The sequence below is a fragment of the Patiria miniata genome, unplaced genomic scaffold (assembly GCF_015706575.1).
Source record: "Patiria miniata isolate m_02_andy unplaced genomic scaffold, ASM1570657v1 HiC_scaffold_20, whole genome shotgun sequence".
In the NCBI taxonomy this organism is placed as follows: Eukaryota; Metazoa; Echinodermata; class Asteroidea; order Valvatida; family Asterinidae; genus Patiria; species Patiria miniata.
Window position 1 is genome coordinate 3,447,029 of NW_024037059.1, and position 19,656 is coordinate 3,466,684.

The following is a 19,656-nucleotide window of genomic DNA, read 5'->3' on the forward strand; positions in this document are numbered from 1 at the left end:
AATATCTTTAAGGGATCCTTGCGTTTTTTTAGAGCATTGAATTTGGAAGATGCCAGCCGACTAGTGCAAATTTTATCCCGTTTTTTTATTTCGCACGGTAAATGCGACTGAATATTAAAACTATGTATTATAGTACACAGATGATAAAGGGCATAAAGTGAATATAAATATTTAAGCATTTAAGGCTTTTGTAAAAGATCTCTCTGTACTAAAAGGCACCGTGGAGGCAGCATGTATATTCATCAATATAAAGTACACTAAAAAGGCTTCTTTTTAAAAGTGTTGTTTCTAATAAAATCGTTCAGAAATTACCAAAAGGTAAAAGTAGACCCTACAATTCTCTCTTTAATATCATTTTTAAGGATTGTTAGATACATGTACAGATAAAATCAATTAAAACATGTCAAATTAATAGTGTGAAAAAGGCACCTGTACAAATTATAATGGATGAGTGAAAAAAAATAGGCCCTTAAACATAATTTGGAGGGAAAAAGATTATGCTGTGAAATTATTCTGTAAAGTGATACGAGTACAAAAATTGGAAATTGTATAAGCGTATAAACGCTGGTCACGAAAGAGTCGTCGGTTGTCATCTCATTAACAGAGAAAGTGCAATCACACAAGGCACGTGTCCCCGAGATGCGTTCAAAATTATAGCCGATAGAGGGCGTTGTTGAGACTTACTCGCTCATCCCAAAACTTTCCACCAATCACAGCCGTGAACAGTCCAAATCACGTCCTGGATGTGCCTTGAGTAGCTGTGTGAAGTCGGTCAATCACACCAAACTGCCCTCGGAGTTTGACCTATTTAACATTTCCCGGGTACTTAATTATTGAAATCACATTCCTGCCAGGGGACTTTCCCCCAAACATCCCTCACCATCCGCCCGCCCACGGTTTCCGAAAAATCATCAGGAAGATCCTAAAAATACGCCAAGCAGGCCGAAGGTGAATCGGTTTGCCAGGGCCGGTGGGTTTAAACCGCGGCAGCCCCCTCGCGTGATGTAGCCTTGCACAAACTAACCACAAAGCAAAAGTCAAGTGTCTGTCTGGAAACTCTCCACTTCATTCTGCATAACGCACAGCGATCGACTGTCGATATGCATGCCTTGCTAATGCTTGGCGGATTTCTCCCAGCTCTTTGTTGGGTGCTCTGCACGGTAGTCCAGGCCCAGGAATACCCAGAATGTCCGCAGACCGCGACCTCCGAGCATGACCGGGAACAGATCACCGAAAAAAGCCAACATTTCGTCCGTGCATTTGAGAGGTACCAGAACAGACCGGCCGAGATTGTCTTCGTCTTGGATTCCTCAGGCAGCGTCGGTCTCGGCCCCTTCGGCTGCCAGGTGCAGTTCGTTCGTCATTTATCCAAGCTGTTCAGCGTGTCTCCGGAGAACTCGCGAGTGGCTGTGGTGACATACTCCAGCTGTGACAAGATCTACACCGACTTCGACTACATCAACTCGCCGGTGGGCAAGAACAAGTGCACGCTACTTGGCACCGACCTGCCGCGGACCTACTACCGAGACGGGGGAACGTGTACCGTGGGTGGACTGCGCAGGGCCCAGGATATTCTGGCTGGAGCGCGGCCATCCACACAAAAGTGAGATTTAGAAAATTACGTATTGGCATTACTATAATTTGGGAATGAGAATCAGGGAAAGAATGTTGCAACCTGACGCCACTTTGTTTCTTCATATATCATCTCAGTAAAGGTCCGCCATTGCAAATATATTGAAAAGACATGGATCTGGGACTGAGAAACATTTCCAATTTTGTTAGGAAAATTTTCTTGATTCTCCATAGACTTTGTACACAACCACTGAAGTGGCGTCTGGATACTACATTCTTGTCCAGAATGAGGTCCATGCGTACTTAACTGTCACTTAACCCTCGCCACCCCTAGTATACAAGCTTGGTTGTGTGATTTTTAATTACAATTTCAATCATATCCTTTGTAGAATTGTCTTTGTTCTCACTAATGGACAATCCAATGATGGTGGCAGCCCGCTACAAGTGGCCGCTGCCCTGCGGAACACAGCTGCAGTCTTTGCCATCGGCCTGGGCGAGGGCACCAATGTAGATGAGCTGAATGGCATCGCCTCTTCACCAAGCGATGACTATGTCTTCCTGCTGGATCAGCCGACTGATGTAGAGAGCTTTGCTGAGAAAGTCATTGGAGGTCTGAAATCCCCCCCCCCCAATAATAATAATAAAAATCAATAAAGGCCATTTAAAACATTCAACACTCAAAGGTCGTTTTCCAAATCTCAGCCTCATATTATTGTAATTGGAGGTTTTTTTTGTCCATTATGTTAACTATAGTCTGATACTGAGTCTCCCACGCAGTGGCGTAACTACCAGCAGGGTCCGTGTCCCCAGTGTAGGTCCGTTTTCCCCAGGTGCCCCCCAAAGGCACTCAACAATTTATACGTTACCTTCAGTAACCCCCTTAAAAAATGGGTATACCCCCAAATGTCCCCCTGGAAGCTTAACACTAGTTAAGCCACGTACTGCTTCCACACCAGGGGCCTCAAATCAAGGAATTAAAGCCTGAATATGTGGAGATAGAGCCGAAGCTTGGAAAATCCAAAATAGTTTCCTCGTTTTCATCCATGACATCCCGCATTCTTTTCCTGATCCCTTCAGATCAGGCAGACATGGCCTCCTGGGATCGCAACGTGAACTCTGACCTCTGCAACTCCCTCTGCCAATCAGGAAGCAACTGCTGCGACATGCGGGCCACCTGCTCATGTGCAACCATGACAGGAAGCTATGGATGTGCCTGCCATCCTGGCTACACGGGCGATGGGAAACAGAATCAGTGCAGAGGTGAGGATTTTGAGAAAAGAAGAGAGGATGTAAATAGTGATTCGTTTGTCTTAATATTGAGATTCTTGATGAATGGGAGGTTTGCGGTAACACCATGTGCATGATGTGAATGATATCTCTGTGTGAATTGTGTACACATGTGTGGTTCTGTTTCAAAGAGTATGCTCTGTTCGTCATCAGGAGTTGAGATTCTTTTGAGATTCTTCAGACGAGTTTTAGGAAAATTCTAAATGCATTGATCTATAACATTAACATCCTGACAGAACTAGTATTAGGACTACCATCCCTTTAGATAAAAGAACGTAGAATTATCTAAGTCAAATCCTAGCTATTAAGTCATCCACCCTCATATCAAGAGACAAGGTACCAAGGCATTTCTTTGACATCCCTTTAACCTATGACCTGATTTGTTAGTTGGCTTGTGAGTAACTTGTGATTGACACAAGATTGACTTAATGAATTGACTAGTGGACTACGTGATTGATTTGACTTGCGATTTTAATTGGCACATGTGAATAACTTGTGACTGACTTTTATTTTGACTTGTGATTGACTGGCGATCTGATTTGTGATTCTGATTTGTGATTGATTTTGACAACTACATACCCTGCCACTTTTTCTCTCCTCCTTTTCCCCATCAACAGCCTGCCCTCGCGGGACCTATAAACCAGAGTATGGCAACCAGGGTTGCATCCACTGCCCTGCTCTCTCTACCACGATGGCAGAGGGCAGCACATCCCTCAGTAACTGTCAGTGCCTGGCCGGTCACCAAGGCTCTCCAGCAACAAAAGTCCGGTGCGCACGTGAGTGGAAGTTGTGCCCAAAAACTTCCAAAATTTAGTTTTGTATCTTTTATCCCTTAAAGTTTGAAGCGAGAGAATTACCTTGGAGAGTCAATTGACGTTTTTTATGTACCCTGTCATGCCTGTTGTTTGAGATAAGTGTAGTATAGTCCATGGGCCAGACCAGATATTGGTACCACCTGAGGTGGCAAAAAATTAAGAGTGTCAAATGCTTTGTAGGATCGACCTAAGTACAAAAACTTGTGATAGTATCTCCAAATGAGTAGCTTAGTCTCTGTTTTTCTTAGTTTTGTGTTTTGCCATTAAGTTACATTATAAATGCATTATATGTGTACACATCCATTAGCATATGGGTTGGCATAATATTAATTACGCTGTTATTGCAGGTGATTATGGCAATAAAATACAGACAGGCAGTTGGTGAACAATGAAGCCTACTGCAGTAGTACATGTTGAATGTTACTATGAATTTTGTTTCCGGGGGAGGGGTATTCGGAACTCTGGTTTAACCGTAAAGGGGCCGGGAGCGGAATCCACCCCCTCAACTTTTTCTGCGATAGCCTTGAAACATTTTTTTTTGGCGACCCGAGCTGTTATAACTTTTTAGCCTGGAGCCTTGCGCATGTTTTTTTACCAAAAACGTAAAAATTTGACCACGGGTAGCCGCGCAGCAAAAATTATTCCAGCGCTATGCGCCATGAAAACTGAATTTCCCCATATATGTAGTGCACACAGAGCAGAATTAACATTCGTGCATAGGAATAATTAGTTAGCCATAATTCCAAAACCCTTTGACTTATAGCCATGAATTCTCGTGGCTATGTTTATGATAAGTTGTTCTATGCTTGTACCAAGTTTCATAATTTTTCGTCACTCAATGGCCGAGATCCGGGGGGGGGGGGGGGGGGGAGCAGAATTCCCCCCGGTCCTTTTAGGGTTAGAATTATCAATTATTTCACTGTTTGATGAGATTTGAAGGTTTGCATGGTGGAAAGATACTAAGTCAAGGTAAGTTTGCGGTAGCACCATGTGAATAAATCTCTTTTCTGAGTATGTGTGGTTCTGAAAAGAACCGGAGGGACTCAAGGTTTCGAACAGTATGCTCTGCCCGTCATCAGGAGAATGAGGGATTCCAACAATGATGCGATGTTATAAGGGTGGGTGCCGTGAGGCGTGAGAAGGATGCAAACTGGTGAAGCTCGAAACCGGTGAAGCTGAGACAGGATGCAGGTTGACTGAAGGATGCTGGATGATCACTGGAGCGTGTCAGTGCACATTGAGAGGGCAAAGGGGAAGGAGCTCAGGGTATAGGTGACACATATGCGAGAGCTGACCCTAACATATCCTAGGGTACAGGAGACCCATCGGACTTGGACTTGAGGATGGGGCGCCAGATGTCACTGATGTGGAGTGACCGATGTCTTGGGGAACAGTGTCATGCTTGATGATCTCGATGGCTTCTCTGATGTGTCGGGGGTACCAGCGGTCGATGCTAGTGAGTAGTACTGCTTGGCTCCAGTTGATCGGGTGGTCCTCGGTGTGGAAGTGTTTGACGATGGAAGATTTCTCGAAGCCTCCCTTCCTGCCATGGGCTTTGTGTTCATTCAGTCTCGCTGATATACACTTTGCCACATTGACATGGAATCTTGTACACCCCTGGTCTGCATTCTGGATCACACCGATCCTTGTGTGAAGTCAGCAGGTTCTGCATCTTCAGAGGGGCTGTGTGGAAGACTCAAATTCCATGCTTTTGGAGGATGCGCTGGATGTGATGAGAAGTGGTGCTTAAGTAGGGAAGGGTGATGGAACTAAGCATAATGGTGTAATTGTGAATTGTACAATCATATTGTAGCGGGATCCTACTGGGCTTTTGTCCGCCAAATCCGGCCAAACGCAAGAAAAGGGGACACACAGACGGGGTTTCTAACTCTGAAGGGAGATCTCATATATTTCGCCAAGCGAACTCTGCGGGCAACTTGCCGCACTACTACCAGAACTGCAACTGATCAATTCCCAGCATAGACATGCACACAACAGTCTGAACAAATGTATACAATTGTAGCAACTTAACCCAACCCTGGAATCAAGCCAAGCCCTACCTGTGAAAGAGAACAAAAGAATCCCACTAAGATAAGCAACCTATTTGTAGAGCTTATTTCCAGAGTGCACGCAAGCCAGACCCAAAACCAGGTCAGGTGCACGCCACCGGAGCCCCCTCCGCCGGAGCACTAGTGCTAGACAGCAATGACAACAAAAGTAATGCATAGACTGTCTGTTACACTGCCCCCTCTTTAGACTCCACGTTACATGAGCTTTTTTTCTTTAACCCAACACTGGGTGTCCTTAAAGCATGTGGAGCAATGTTGATCTGGTCCCCAAAATGGTTACTCAGATCAAACGTTAATCCAGCAATCCATAATGACTACCACAGCAACAGGGGAAAATTATTAGAAACAATTACATGGGCAATCAAACACTTTACTTTGTTTATCAATGTCCTCAATGGAAGTTGAGTACGGCGGTCAATGAGTTCAGCGTGCTCCGGCTGATCGGCATGCACCAGCAGAGCAGTCTTACATAGATATAATGTCTAGATCGTTGCTAGGTCTTCACAACTTTGTGGAATCAATCTGATCCATAGATATAGCTGTAGCTGTGAATACCTAGTTGTTTTGGACATATGGCCTCAACATGATATTCACAAGTACACACTAAGGCTATGTTTTCCACTATTTTACTGCAGATGTCAAGCCACCAGTATTCACCTTTTGCCCTGCGGACATTTCTCTGGTGACCGATCGGAACAAGAACTTTGCAACAAATGCCAGCTGGGACCAGCCTACAGTGAGTGACAACGCAGGCCAGCCACTGGTCACCGGCTCTCCGTCAGCTTCTCAGGAGCGGTTCTATCTGGGTGTGGCTACTGAGATCACATACACGGCGCGTGATGGCGAGGGTCTGGAGACCAACTGCACTTTCGTTGTCACAGTTGAAGGTTTGAAAGTTTGATGTTCATTTTTATTTTTGTGTTACTCCATTGTTGGTTACTAGTAGACCTAGAATCAGCGTGCTTTTTTTTTTTAGTGTGTATTGAACTATTCGAATGTGTAAAAATATAGAAAATTAAAAGGTTTAAAGAATTGTTGGCTAGATGCTGACAAAAGTTTATAATCAGTCCATATGTCATGTTCATGTCACATTTGAGGCATGCATGTTAATTGAAAACCCATTCGAGTCTCCCACTTTTCATCTGTGCACAAGTGGTGCCATCCCAGAATGGTTTCAATTTTTGGTCGTCCGAACTTTTGGCCTAATATGCAACAGACTCAGAACCAACTGTTATGCACTGGAGATTGCTTTTACAAATTCTTTTGTTCATTTTGTGGCCAGACCAAGAGCCTCCTAGAAGCACCTACTGCCCAGATAACATTGAAGCCGAGAGTAGTGAAAGACAGCGTAGTGTCAACTGGACTGTTCCCACCTTCAAAGACAACTCAGAGATGCCTGTCAAGCTGACGTTCAACTGTTCACCAGGGTCGCTGTTCTTCTGGGGGCCGCCCAAGCAAGTCTGGTACCGAGCCGAGGACCAAGCAGGCAATGCCGCCTTCTGCAACTTCACAGTTGCAGTGAGACGTAAGTGCATCTTATTGATGTGAAATTGCACTTCAGATGCTTGGAACAGCAGTATGACGCATGTTCAGTCACAAGAAAATCACAAGGGTAGCATGGGTGGTTAGTGCGTAAAGCGCTCGTCTCGCACAACTGTGGCCCTGGTTTGATTCCGGGCCGCGGACCATTATGTTGTTGTGCGTGGTTCTCTCCTTTACCACAAGGATTTTTCTTCGGGCCATCCTGTTTTCCCCGTCTGAAAAAAAATCAATACACTTTCGATCTCTGTCTGTGCTCCGTGGCTTGCTGCCAAAGGCACCTTTACACGTTGTAGGCGCGTCCTTCGCAAATCAGCTTCTCAGCTGTGAGTAAAGACGATGAACCTCCAAAATTATATTATTTTTATTATAAAGTCAATTCCCAAGTAATGGAATGAACAATGATAAAATGAATGCTTTTGTCAGCGTTCAATTGAATAGGGTCTCTCTCACCGACCCACATTGCCCAACATCGGTGTAACGGAGAGTCAGCATCGGCATGATTATGACAACTGTACACAAACGTCACACATAGTGACCATCATGCCATTTAAAAAAACATAATCACAGATATTCTACGTGAAAATATAAGCCCTCTACTTCACAATGTATGACGGTTGCTCACCAATCACTTGCCTACTGGAATGGTGGGCCGAACATGTGGTTTTAAATTGTTCTCCCCCTGCACAAACAGCCGTCGAGTGCGGCCAACCAAACGGCCCACTGAACGGGGAGAGCGGCTGCTCTGATTGGATGTGCGGCAAGATCTGCGAGCCCCGCTGCAACCAATCATATTACTTCTTTGACGGACCCCCGGAAAACGTGTACCTGTGCGGCTTGAATGACGTGTGGTTGCCTTCGCGGGAGGTACCAGACTGCAGTCGTAAGTATTACCGATTCAATATCAAAACACAAGTTTTGCCATTAAAATGTGCATGAATTATTTCTATTTAAGGCCAAAAAAAAAATATTCGGTCTCTGGTCAGACCAAACTTCCGGAATTGACGCGGGGAGGCGGCTTTTTTTTTTTTTTTTTTCTTTTTTTTTTTCCTTCAAGCTTCGATTGTACAGACAAGGTGGGGTACTATTTTGCTTTTTTGGTGTCCTCATGTACATTGGTGTCCTCCATAATTTGCCTTTGTGCTCTCGATTATTTGCCTTGGTGCAATTTCCCATTCCTTGGTTCTTTTTGGTCAAAAAAATTGAGGAGGTGCGGCAATAGAGGGCGCTGTTGGAGCTCCGCGGAACAGTTTGGAAAAAAAAAAGATTGACGAGCATGATTAAAATCGACGCGCACGCTGACCAGAGACCGACTTATTATTTTTTTTGGCCTAACACTAACTTCTTTCAAATAAGATAATATCAATATATTATTTTTCCTGATTTAATAGCTTACAGTTACCTCGGCAACCAGACAACTTGCCCGCCTGGTACTGAGTTAATGTCGTTCACTGCTCTTGAAGACACTGTGTGCAGTAAGTAATATTGTATTTTCATTTCATTGTTAACTTAATTGAAGTGCCAAAACTTCGCAATATTTGCTTCAAAATGGTACACTTCTGTACGTAGCTCCTTTCATAAGCACATGTCAGGACCAATGGATATTAAAACTCATAGTCATCAATTACTGAAGTACATGTAATAAGTAAGGCAGACACCGAAGTCACAGGCTAGTTAAGATCATGCAAATTTACTTCTGTGAAATGTTTTTTTGAAATCACAGATTCTAGTTAAGTAAACAAAAATGTCACAGTCAAGTCAATCGAAGTATACCAGGAAATGTACCGAGGAGCAAGAGCATTAAATCTGTACCAAAATCTATTTTCTCAACAGTTGCTTGCCCGCGTGGTATGTACTACTCGGCCGCAGCGGGCTCGGTGCCCTCGTGTCTGCCGTGTTCCACGGGGACCTATCAGGGGGGATTCGGTCAGGAGTCCTGCATGTCCTGCCCGGCCGGTCAAACCACCGCCACGGAAGCCGCCATAAGCAGCAGCGAATGCTTCCTAATTCTTGAAGGTAAAAAGATGAGAAAGCCTCTTCACCGGACTACTAATGCCTTAAGAATTTTAAAGGATTGTTTGAACTTTCGGTATCTGGTATCATAAGTATTTTCTCATTCATGAGTTTTGTCCACCAAATTTTTGACAGGTGTTGCGTTTATGTAATTATTTGAGCCTTGTCAAATCGCCTCTATCAAAATCCTGATTCAAAATCTTGACACCATTTAAATAATTAAACAGAAGTAGTCCCTTTTTATTTTTTATTTTTTATATTTACAATAAAGAGCATGCAGGGGCGAGTCAAGTAGATGCCTTGTTTTTGTGCGCAAGGCCGATTCTAGTCTAAAACAATCGGGAACAAAATGTACATTCTGACACTCTAGTACAGGGGCAGTGGAACACTTTTCAAACGGGGGGGGGGGGGGGGGGGGGGGGCAACACCCAAAAGGAGGCACTTGCTCAGAAAAAGGGGCACCTTCCGTCGGTGTGAAAGTGCAGGAAAAGAATATGGTCCTGTTCATTTCGCTATATATCTACATGAAGAGGAACAAATTATGAATATGTTGTTCATCTTGCTCTTTGTGTTTCTTTTACCTAGTTATGTAGAGAGACCATTTTTGTTTTATCGCGAGAGGGGCACTCTTGCTTTTGACGGCCAGTTCAGTGACCATATCATTCGCGCGAAGAGCACTATTCTTCTTTTTTTAAGGGGCCAGTTTTCCATCTTGAGAAGGGGCACAATTTTCAAATAAGAAAGTTGCCAGTTATATTGATATTGAATTTCGTATTGAATGAATCGTTACATTCTATGCAAAACCATTTTTATGGTTATAAATTTGGCACAGCAGGTCTGGGAGTGGACCAACCAGGCTGGCAAATGCAAAGGTATTGCTAGTTTTGCAAGTGATGGCCAGATTGAGGTTTAATTTCTCTATGTGAATGAACCTACTCTACAAATCCTGTTAGTAAGACATAGAGAGGATTATCATGTTGCTGAGTCAAGTCCATCACAATTAGTCATAAGTCGCTCACCAGTCAAGTAAGTTATAAGCAGTTTGACCATGCTTAATACCTAGTTTTCAATACTGAATAGTACTTATCGGTGCTTCTCTCGCCTATTGTACCTCCTAAAAGGAGAAGGTTTGATTAAAGCACTTTAATCAAACGTTGTTAGAATGGAGAATCAATGAGTAACTTAGCCAGGTTTTGGTCACGTCCGGCCACCAAAATTGTGCATCTCTGAAGAAAATTGGTTTCGCTTATGCCATGACATACTTGCTGGAGGCGATCTTCCAACACTGTTGCATAGAGCCCATTAGTCCCTAAGTGAGCATGAAAATCAAGTTAATTTACCCATGACAATATTGGCTTTAAAGGAAGTGAAGTCCTTCCTGATGCCACATTCCGTTATGGTGTCTACAGATGCTGTCTGAGATATGACATTGATGTCATTAAATTGTATTGTAAGTATTTATATATTAGGCTACGATCTGAATCTCTTACCTAGATATAATGCCTAGATTGTTGCTAGGTCTTCACAAATATGTGGAATCAATCTGATCCATAGATATAGCTGTAGCTGTGAATACCTAGTTGTTTTGGACATGGCCTCAACATGATATTCACAAGTACACACTAAGACTATATTGTTTTTCCACTATTTTACTGCAGATGTCGAGCCACCAGTATTCACCTTTTGCCCTGCGAACATATCTCTGGTGACCGACCGGAACAAGAACTTTGCAACAAATGCCAGCTGGGACCAGCCTACAGCGAGTGACAACGCAGGCCAGCCACTGGTCACTGGCTCTCCGTCAGCTTCACAGGAGCGGTTCTATCTGGGTGTGGCTACTGAGATCACATACACGGCGCGTGATGGCGAGGGTCTAGAGACCAACTGCACTTTCGTTGTCACAGTTGAAGGTTTGAAAGTTTGATGTTCATCTTTATTTTTGTGTTACTCAATTGTTGTTTGCTAGTAGACCTAGAATTAGCATGCTTCTTTTTTAGTGAGTATTGAACTATTGAAATGTGTAAAAGTATAGAAAATTAAAAGGTTTAAAGAATTGTTGGCTAGTTGCTGATAAAATTTCCTAATCAGTCCATATCTCATGTTCATGTCACATTTGAGGCATGCATGTTAATTGAAAACCTATTCGAGTCTCCCACTTTTCATCTGTGCACAAGTGTGGTGCCACCCCAGAATGGCTTCAATTTTTGGTCGTCCGAACTTTTGGCCTAATATGCAACAGACTCAGAACCAACTGTTAATGCACTGGAGATTGCTTTTACAAATTCCATTGTTCATTTTGTGGCCAGACCAAGAGCCTCCTAGAAGCACCTACTGCCCCGATAACATCGAAGCTGAGAGTAATGAAAGACAGCGTAGTGTCAACTGGACTGTTCCCACCTTCAAAGACAACTCAGAGATGCCTGTCATGCTGACGTTCAACTGTTCACCAGGGTCGCTGTTCCACTGGGGGTCGCCCAAGCAAGTCTGGTACCGAGCCGAGGACCAAGCAGGCAATGCCGCCTTCTGTAACTTCACAGTTGCAGTGAGACGTAAGTGCATCTTATTGATGTGAAATCCCACTTCAGATGCTTGGAACAGCAGTATGACGCATGTTCAGTCACAAGAAAATCACAAGGGTGGCATGGGTGGTTAGTGCGTAAAGCGCTCGTCTCTCACGACTGTGGCCCTGATTCGTTCCCGGTTAGGACCATATGTGAGTAGAGTTGTGTGTTGGTTCTTTCCTGTGCCATGAGGGTTTTTCTCCAGACTCCCTGGTTTTCCTCCTTCTAAAAAAAATCAAACACTTTCAATCTCTGTCTGTGCTCCATGGTCATACATGGGTCGTATGGCTGGCTGCCAAAAGCGCCTATACATGCCTGCAGCTCAACCATGTTATAGCTGCGTCCTTCGCATATCAGCTTTTCAGCTGCGAGTAAGGATGATTAACCTCCAAAATAATTATTTTATTATTAAGTTGATTTACAAGTATAGATTTTCCCGGCCAAGTTAGCAGATTTGGCGGCAACATTGGCGACCAGTCACCCATTTTTCGCACGAATTTGAATGCACGTTGAGATCAACATTCAATTACCTAAAAACACCAATCAAATTCACATTAAAAGCATGCGATTTCATATTTTAATCATGCAATTCCAACAATAGGGCATTCAAAATAGAAGTGCACAAACGAGCGTCCAAATTCGCTGGAGCTTCCAGCCAAGGGCGGATCCAGGGGGGGGGGGGGGCCAAAGGGGGCCATGGCCCCCCCCCTCCCCAAACGAAACCATTTTTTTTTTTTTAATGTGACATCGCAATAAAAGCAGGCAATGAGTTGAGTACACCACCATCTTTTCCTCCCAAAAAAATTGGTTAAAGTGGTCAGAAATTGCCTCAGATCGCACCACAGAGACTCTAGAATCCAAAAATTTTTTTACCCACTTTTTGGGGGACCAAAATTTTTTTGGGCCCCCCACAAATTGTGTTCTGGCTCCGCCCTTGGAAGTTCCAGCTGTGTAGGTTTGGTCATTCGAATTCACCATTAAGCAAGCATATGTGGAAAGTAAGCAAAGTAATTCAAAATTGGTCCATGTCGTTCCGTCGAATAAGATGGAGGCACTTGCTCAGAAAAAGGGGCACCTTCCGTCGGTGTGAAAGTGCAGGAAAAGAATATGGTCCTGTTCATTTCGCTATATATCTACATGACGAGGAACAAATTATGAATATGTTGTTCATCTTGCTCTTTGTGTTTCTTTTACCTAGTTATGTAGAGAGACCATTTTTGTTTTATCGCGAGAGGGGCACTCTTGCTTTTGACGGCCAGTTCAGTGACCATGTCATTCGCGCGAAGAGCACTATTCTTCTTTTTTTTAGGGGCCAGTTTTCCATCTTGAGAAGGGGCACAATTTTCAAATAAGAAAGTTGCCAGTTATATTGATATTGAATTTCGTATTGAATGAATCGTTACATTCTATGCGAAACCATTTTAATGGTTATAAATTTGGCACAGCAGGTCGGGGAGTGGACCAACCAGGCTGGCAAATGCAAAGGTATTGCTAGTTTTGCAAGTGATGGCCAGATTGAGGTTTAAGTTCTGTATGTGAATGAACCTACTCTACAAATCCTGTTAGTAAGACATAGCGAGGATCATCATTTGGTTGAGTCAAGCCCATTACAATTACTGAGTCACGTCACTCACCATGCAGTCAAATCAGATATAATCAGTGTTACCATGCTGAATACCTTTGTATTCAATAACACTGAATAGTGCTTATCAGTGCTTGTTGAGGAGGAGCAAAGCACTTTAAAATACTGATGTAATACAGTCAAACCTTTATTTTGCTTTGTTACTGACAGCCAAGACGTGCCCCGCCCTTCTCTCCAAACAACACATGAGGATCCGTCCAGCCTCCTGTGAGAAGCAGATTCAAGAATACACCTCTGAGTGTTTCTATGAATGCAAGAATGGATTCTGGTTGAAAGGGGTGAACCGGAGGGCCTGTCAAGCTGACGGGACGTGGTCAGATTCATCGATGGAAAACACCTGTGTTGGTGAGTAGATCCTCAGAAAGCATACACTAGGCTGGATCGTGTGGAACGCAGTATCCTATGGAATGCATTTGCCAGGGTGGCATGGGTGACTTGTGCGTAAAGCACTCGCCTCTCACCAAGGTGACAACGGTTCGAATCCTGGCCAGCGCGGATCCTGGCCTGGCCGTGGATCACATGTGAGCAGAGTTGTGTGTTGGTTCTCTCCTGTGCCATGAAGTTTTTTTCCGGACCCTCCGGTTTTCCTCCCTCCGGAAAAATCAAAAACTTTCGATCTCAGACTGTGCTCCGTTGTCATATATCGGTCGATGTGGTTGGCAGCCATATATAGGAGCCTTTACGTGCCAGTGGCCCGACCACGTTGAAGCCGCGTCCTTTGCAATTCAGCATACCAGCTGTGAGTAAGGATGATTAGCCTCCCAAATTATTATTATTATTATTACAAGTACCCCCTCTACGGTAAAGCTGAGGGAGATAGATTGAAGGAAGGAAGTATCATTGCTGCTATGGTGCATTTTTAAGCACAGATTGAGCATTTTGGTGACTTTTGTTCACCTCTTGCATGACTAGTGCATGCAAAGTTGTTGGAATGGAGAATTAATGAGTAACCTAACCAGGCTTTGGTCACGTCCGGCCACCAAAATTGTGCATCTCTGAAGAAAATTGGTTTCGCTTATGCCATGACATACTTGTTTGGAGGCGATCTTCCAACACTGTTGCATAGAGCCCATAGGTCGCTAAGTGAGCAAATTAAAATTAAGCTAGTTTACCCATGACAATATTTGCTTGAAAGGAAGTGAAGTTCTTCCAGATGCCACATTCCGTTATGGTGTCTACAGTGCTGTCTGAGATATGACATTGATGTCATTAAATTGTATTGTAAGTATTTATATATAAGGCTACAATCTGAATCTCTTACCTAGAAATAATGCTTAGATCATTGCAAGGTCTTCACAAATATGTGGAATCAATATGATCCATAGATATAGCTGTAGCTGTGAATACCTAGTTGTTTTGGACATGGCCTCAACATGATATTCACAAGTTCACACCAAGGCTATGTTTTCCACTATTTTACTGCAGATGTTGAGCCACCAGTATTCACCTTTTGCCCTGCGAACATATCTCTGGTGACCGACCGAAACAAGAACTTTGCAACAAATGCCAGCTGGGACCAGCCTACAGCGAGTGACAACGCAGGCCAGCCACTGGTCACTGGCTCTCCGTCAGCTTCTCAGGAGCGGTTCTATCTGGGTGTGGCCACTGAGATCACATACACGGCGCGTGATGGCGAGGGTCTGGAGACCAACTGCACTTTTGTTGTCACAGTGGAAGGTTTGAAAGTTTGATGTTCATCTTTATTTTTGTGTTACTCCATTGTTGTTTACAAGTAAACCTAGAATTAGCATGCTTCTTTTTTAGTGAGTATTAAACTATTGAAATGTGTAAAAGTATAGAAAATTAAAAGGTTTAACACTTGCTGGATCGAGCACCTTTAATGTTTACTATCCAATGACTGTATGGAATGTGGTTTCTACACAATGTAATTTGAGCCACCCGACCCTCACAACCAGCCCATTCACCCCTGATTAACCTCTGGCATGTCTGGAGTATCTCTCAGGCCCCAAACAGCCGTTAAAACCACAGACATAACCCCATTTGACATTCCATTTTGGTCACAGGGGTGATCGAAATAATCCCAATGTATATAGTGCATTTGTACACAAGCCTATGTAAATGTGCACAAGCACACAGGGTTTTCCCGCCAATTTTCAACCCCTCCAGTATGATCACAAGACTGACACCCCCTCTGAAGGATGTAGTATGGTCCATACTACGATCTGGTGATAGATGGCCCCGGGTGTGTTTACCACGTGGCCAGGACAATATAAAACATAAAAATGTGTAGAGTCAATATTCCCTCCTGAATAGAATTGTTGGCTAGTTGCTGATAAAATTTCCTAATCAGTCCATATCTCATGTTCATGTCACATTTGAGGCATGCATGTTAATTGAAAACCCATTCGAGTTTCCCACTTTTCATCTGTGCACAAGTGTGGTGCCATCCCAGAATGGCTTCAAATTTTGGTCGTCCTAACCTTTGGCCTAATATGCAACAGACTCAGAACTGTTAATGCACTGGAGATTGCTTTTACAAATTCTTTTGTTCATTTTGTGGCCAGACCAAGAGCCTCCTAGAAGCATTTACTGCCCCGATAACATCGAAGCTGAGAGTAATGAAAGACAGCGTAGTGTCAACTGGACTGTTCCCACCTTCAAAGACAACTCAGAGATGCCTGTCAAGCTGACGTTCAACTGTTCACCAGGGTCGCTGTTCCACTGGGGGCTGCCCAAGCAAGTCTGGTACCGAGCCGAGGACCAAGCAGGCAATGCCGCCTTCTGCAACTTCACAGTTGCAGTGAGACGTAAGTGCATCTTATTGATGTGAAATCCCACTTTAGATGCTTGGAACAGCAGTATGACGCATGTTCAGTCACAAGAAAATCACAAGGGTGGCATGGGTAGTTAGTGCGTAAAGCGCTCGCCTCTCACCACTGTGGCCCTGATTTGTCCCGGTTAGGACCTCATGTGAGTAGAGTTGTGTGTTGGTTCTTTCCTGTGCCATGAGGTTTTTTCTCCAGACTCCCTGGTTTTTCTCCTTTAAAAAAAAATCAAACACTTTCAATCTCTGTCTGTGCTCCATGGTCATACATGGGTCGTATGGCTGGCTGCCAAAAGCGCCTATACATGCCTGCAGCTCAACCATGTTATAGCTGCGTCCTTCGCAAATCAGCTTCTCAGGTGCGAGTAAGGATGATTAACCTCCAAAATAATTATTTTATTATTAAGTTGATTCACAAGTATAGGTTTTCCCGGCCAAGTTAGCAGATTTGGCGGCAACATTGGCGACCAGTCACCCATTTTCGCACGAAAAGAATGCACGTTGAGATCAACATTCAATTACCTAAAAACACCAATCAAATTCACTTCTTCGCTTTAAATTGGCCACTATCAAGATGAATTCGAATGCTATTTTTGCGAAATTGGCCGGGAAAACCTGTAATAGAATGAACAATGATAAAGAAATTATTTCGTCAGATCGGCATGATTAATTATCACAACCGTACACAAACGGCACACATAGTCCTTGTGGCACTTTCAGTCATTCCATACGATAGGAACCTGTAGCTTGAGAGTTGATTATTGACTTGTAATAAACTTGTAATGACTTGTCATCTCAATCATTGCTGGCTTGTTGACAAGATTGGATTCTTTTGTTTACTCGGTAGAATACCCTTGCCCCTTCTACCCCCCACCGCAGAATGGAGCTCTGGCTTGTGAGACCTGGCTTGGTGGCCAGGTCTGCCGGGTGGCCTGCAACGAGAACTTTGACTTCAATCGGAATCCTGCGAGTGAATACTACTGCAGAACGCCTTTTGGCAGTGACGTGGCCGAGTGGGGGCCGTTTTTCAACGACCGAAACCCAGCTGACTTTAGGGTCCCCTGGCCCGATTGCTCTGGTAAACTTTTTTGCTACGTTTATCTTGTGTCGCCCATTTTAGATCTTTTCGATATCTATATCCCACTTTAATTAAAGCCCAAATCTGGTTATGCTTCCTTAGTATGTTAAATATGTTTTGTCATATAAACCACAAAGGAAAGCTGACTGGGTGCATAAATAGTAAATTATACCATTGAAGAAAGAAATTGAGTGAAGTCAACTTCCTTTCCAGTTTTCATAAAGTTATGAAATATTTTTCCATCTGATGTTCGAGCAGTGGTTTTAGGGTTCAATTCCTGACGAGACATGTGTTCTTATGCAAGACACTTTACTGCAATTGCCCTTCTCTGCTTATTAGCATTAATTGGTACCTGTGAAGGTAGGGATCAGATTGCACTGATCTCGAGCTGCTGAAGATATCATGGCATGATGAACAGGGGTAATAATACCTGTGAAGCACCTTGAGGTATTGTATAATGCACGATACAAACACTACATTATTGTTATTATTATTAAATTTCATTGCTCCTTCTATAATCTTTGGATATGTTCCATTAGAAATGAGAGATCCCAATGCAGAGGTGACACGGGGGGTGCAGTTCTACGTCGGGGATTGCCAGCTGGACGAGCGCGCAAAAGCACAGATTGCTGCGGACTTCGTGGCCAGGTTCCAGGAATTGAGCCAACTTGCGCCCGGCTTCTGCCAGGCGGACGCTGGCTGCAGCGTGGAGAATGTGAAGGTGACCTGTGGGGCAGTGGATGGACGGCGGAAGAGACGACGCAGGCAAACCAATGACCTGGCCTTGGAAATAGAGTTCACCGTGGTCGTCAATTCAGCTCATCAGCCACAGGTACTAGAAACGACCAATCCCTATGAGACAATTCTTCCCCAAAGTTGATAACATTTGCTCTTAACTAGTATTTGAGGTAATTTTATGCCAACTGTCAGGTACAATAACATAACCAAACAGTTTTTCCTAATTTTTTATAACAGTGATGCACAAGAGAGAAAGCTTTATGCTCTCTAATTTCCTCATGGGCTGAATTGAAATGAATGGCCTGTTGACCTTTCCCCACCACAATTTTGAAATAAGGATCACATTAATCCCTCTCCAGCCACATTTCACTCTCCACTCTCCTCAGATTCAGAACACCTCCTCCGCTGTCAGTCCCAGCATGAATTCCGTCCAGGTACTCAACAACTTCATGGAGACCATGGACATGGTCGTCTCAGCAGGACTGCTCAACATTTCCGCCGGGAACGGCAACATGCTGTCGCCTGTCGGGCCAGTTAACGTCTTGGAGCCAGTCTCACTGTCGTGTCAGGACGGGGAGGTCCTACGAAATCAGTCATGCGGTAAGAAGTAGCCAATCAGTGTTGGGTAAAATGACCGATGAAAAATGCCTCTTAGCAGTTTAGTCGCATAAAATGAGTTCAAAGTTGTTGCTACAAATGTACTATCTCATAGCCTGCATAATATAAGTCGGAACTCTTGCAACTTCTTCACTTTTGTTATCGTCCTTCCCAAATTAATAGTTGTCTGCCCAACTGGTACATACCATGACATCGAGGGCGGTGTTTGCCAAGACTGCAGCGCTGGTTTCTATCAGGACTCTGAGGGGCAGATGTCCTGTCTACGGTGTCCCCAGGGAACAACTACCCGCCGCAAAGGCTCCAAATACCCGGAGGATTGTAAAGGTGAGTCATCAAGATGAACTGTGCAAGATTCAACATACTTGTTTAGTCAGAAAGCAGAAATCAATTTTCACGGCTTTTCAATATAGTCAGGGAGGTGCATATACTTAAAGGTAGGGTACGTAGATCATTTGTCATTTGTGCATTTTTCCGTTTGAAGCTCAAAATGTAAAGATGGGTGCTTAACAACTAACCTGAAAAAGTTTTAGCTTGGTGAATGCTGTATATTCCATGAAAACGATATTCTAAGATCTCAATTTCATTTCAAAAGTTGCAGAGTCTTGTTTTGAATTGCGCCTGAAATCAGCGTCCGGGACATGTTCTCATTCAGCCGATTGCAGCTACGCGATGTCACGCACTGAAATGACGAATAATAGCAACCGTGCGCGCGTGTGCATCTTTGCAAGGCTTGCGCTTGCCTGTTCACGGATTCGCCAAATTACAAACTAACTACTAATGGAAATTTCAAAAAAAGATGTCCCTTAATTTACACATGTTTGGAAATTGCCTTAATATTCTTCAAAAAGACAGCATGCCAGAAAGAATAATCTCATCTTTAAACCAAGTAAGGTTTTCAACAATAACTTTGTCAGCTACTCACTCAGTCTTTACAACTTT

The 19,656-nt window shown here is 43.7% G+C and overlaps 1 protein-coding gene across 4 annotated transcripts in view; it reads left to right on the forward strand.

The window, feature by feature from the left end:
• Positions 1–613: 613 nt before the first annotated feature.
• LOC119729385 (sushi, von Willebrand factor type A, EGF and pentraxin domain-containing protein 1-like) overlaps positions 614–19,656 on the forward strand; it is a 28,581-nt gene continuing 9,538 nt past the window's right edge. The window contains exons 1-18 of one of the 4 annotated variants that reach the window (XM_038202007.1): positions 614–1,603; positions 1,962–2,182; positions 2,650–2,832; positions 3,477–3,635; positions 6,379–6,630; positions 7,026–7,268; positions 7,977–8,165; positions 8,674–8,757; positions 9,116–9,298; positions 10,954–11,205; positions 11,602–11,844; positions 13,649–13,843; positions 14,924–15,175; positions 16,024–16,266; positions 17,131–17,361; positions 17,901–18,193; positions 18,486–18,699; positions 18,880–19,041. In XM_038202007.1, coding sequence (XP_038057935.1) covers positions 1,101–1,603; positions 1,962–2,182; positions 2,650–2,832; positions 3,477–3,635; positions 6,379–6,630; positions 7,026–7,268; positions 7,977–8,165; positions 8,674–8,757; positions 9,116–9,298; positions 10,954–11,205; positions 11,602–11,844; positions 13,649–13,843; positions 14,924–15,175; positions 16,024–16,266; positions 17,131–17,361; positions 17,901–18,193; positions 18,486–18,699; positions 18,880–19,041 — 4,102 coding nt within the window. In that variant the 5' untranslated portion in view covers positions 614–1,100. The remainder of the gene's footprint in view (positions 1,604–1,961; positions 2,183–2,649; positions 2,833–3,476; positions 3,636–6,378; positions 6,631–7,025; positions 7,269–7,976; positions 8,166–8,673; positions 8,758–9,115; positions 9,299–10,953; positions 11,206–11,601; positions 11,845–13,648; positions 13,844–14,923; positions 15,176–16,023; positions 16,267–17,130; positions 17,362–17,900; positions 18,194–18,485; positions 18,700–18,879; positions 19,042–19,656) is intronic. The other 3 variants (XM_038202008.1, XM_038202010.1, XM_038202009.1) reach the window with 3 other exon arrangements.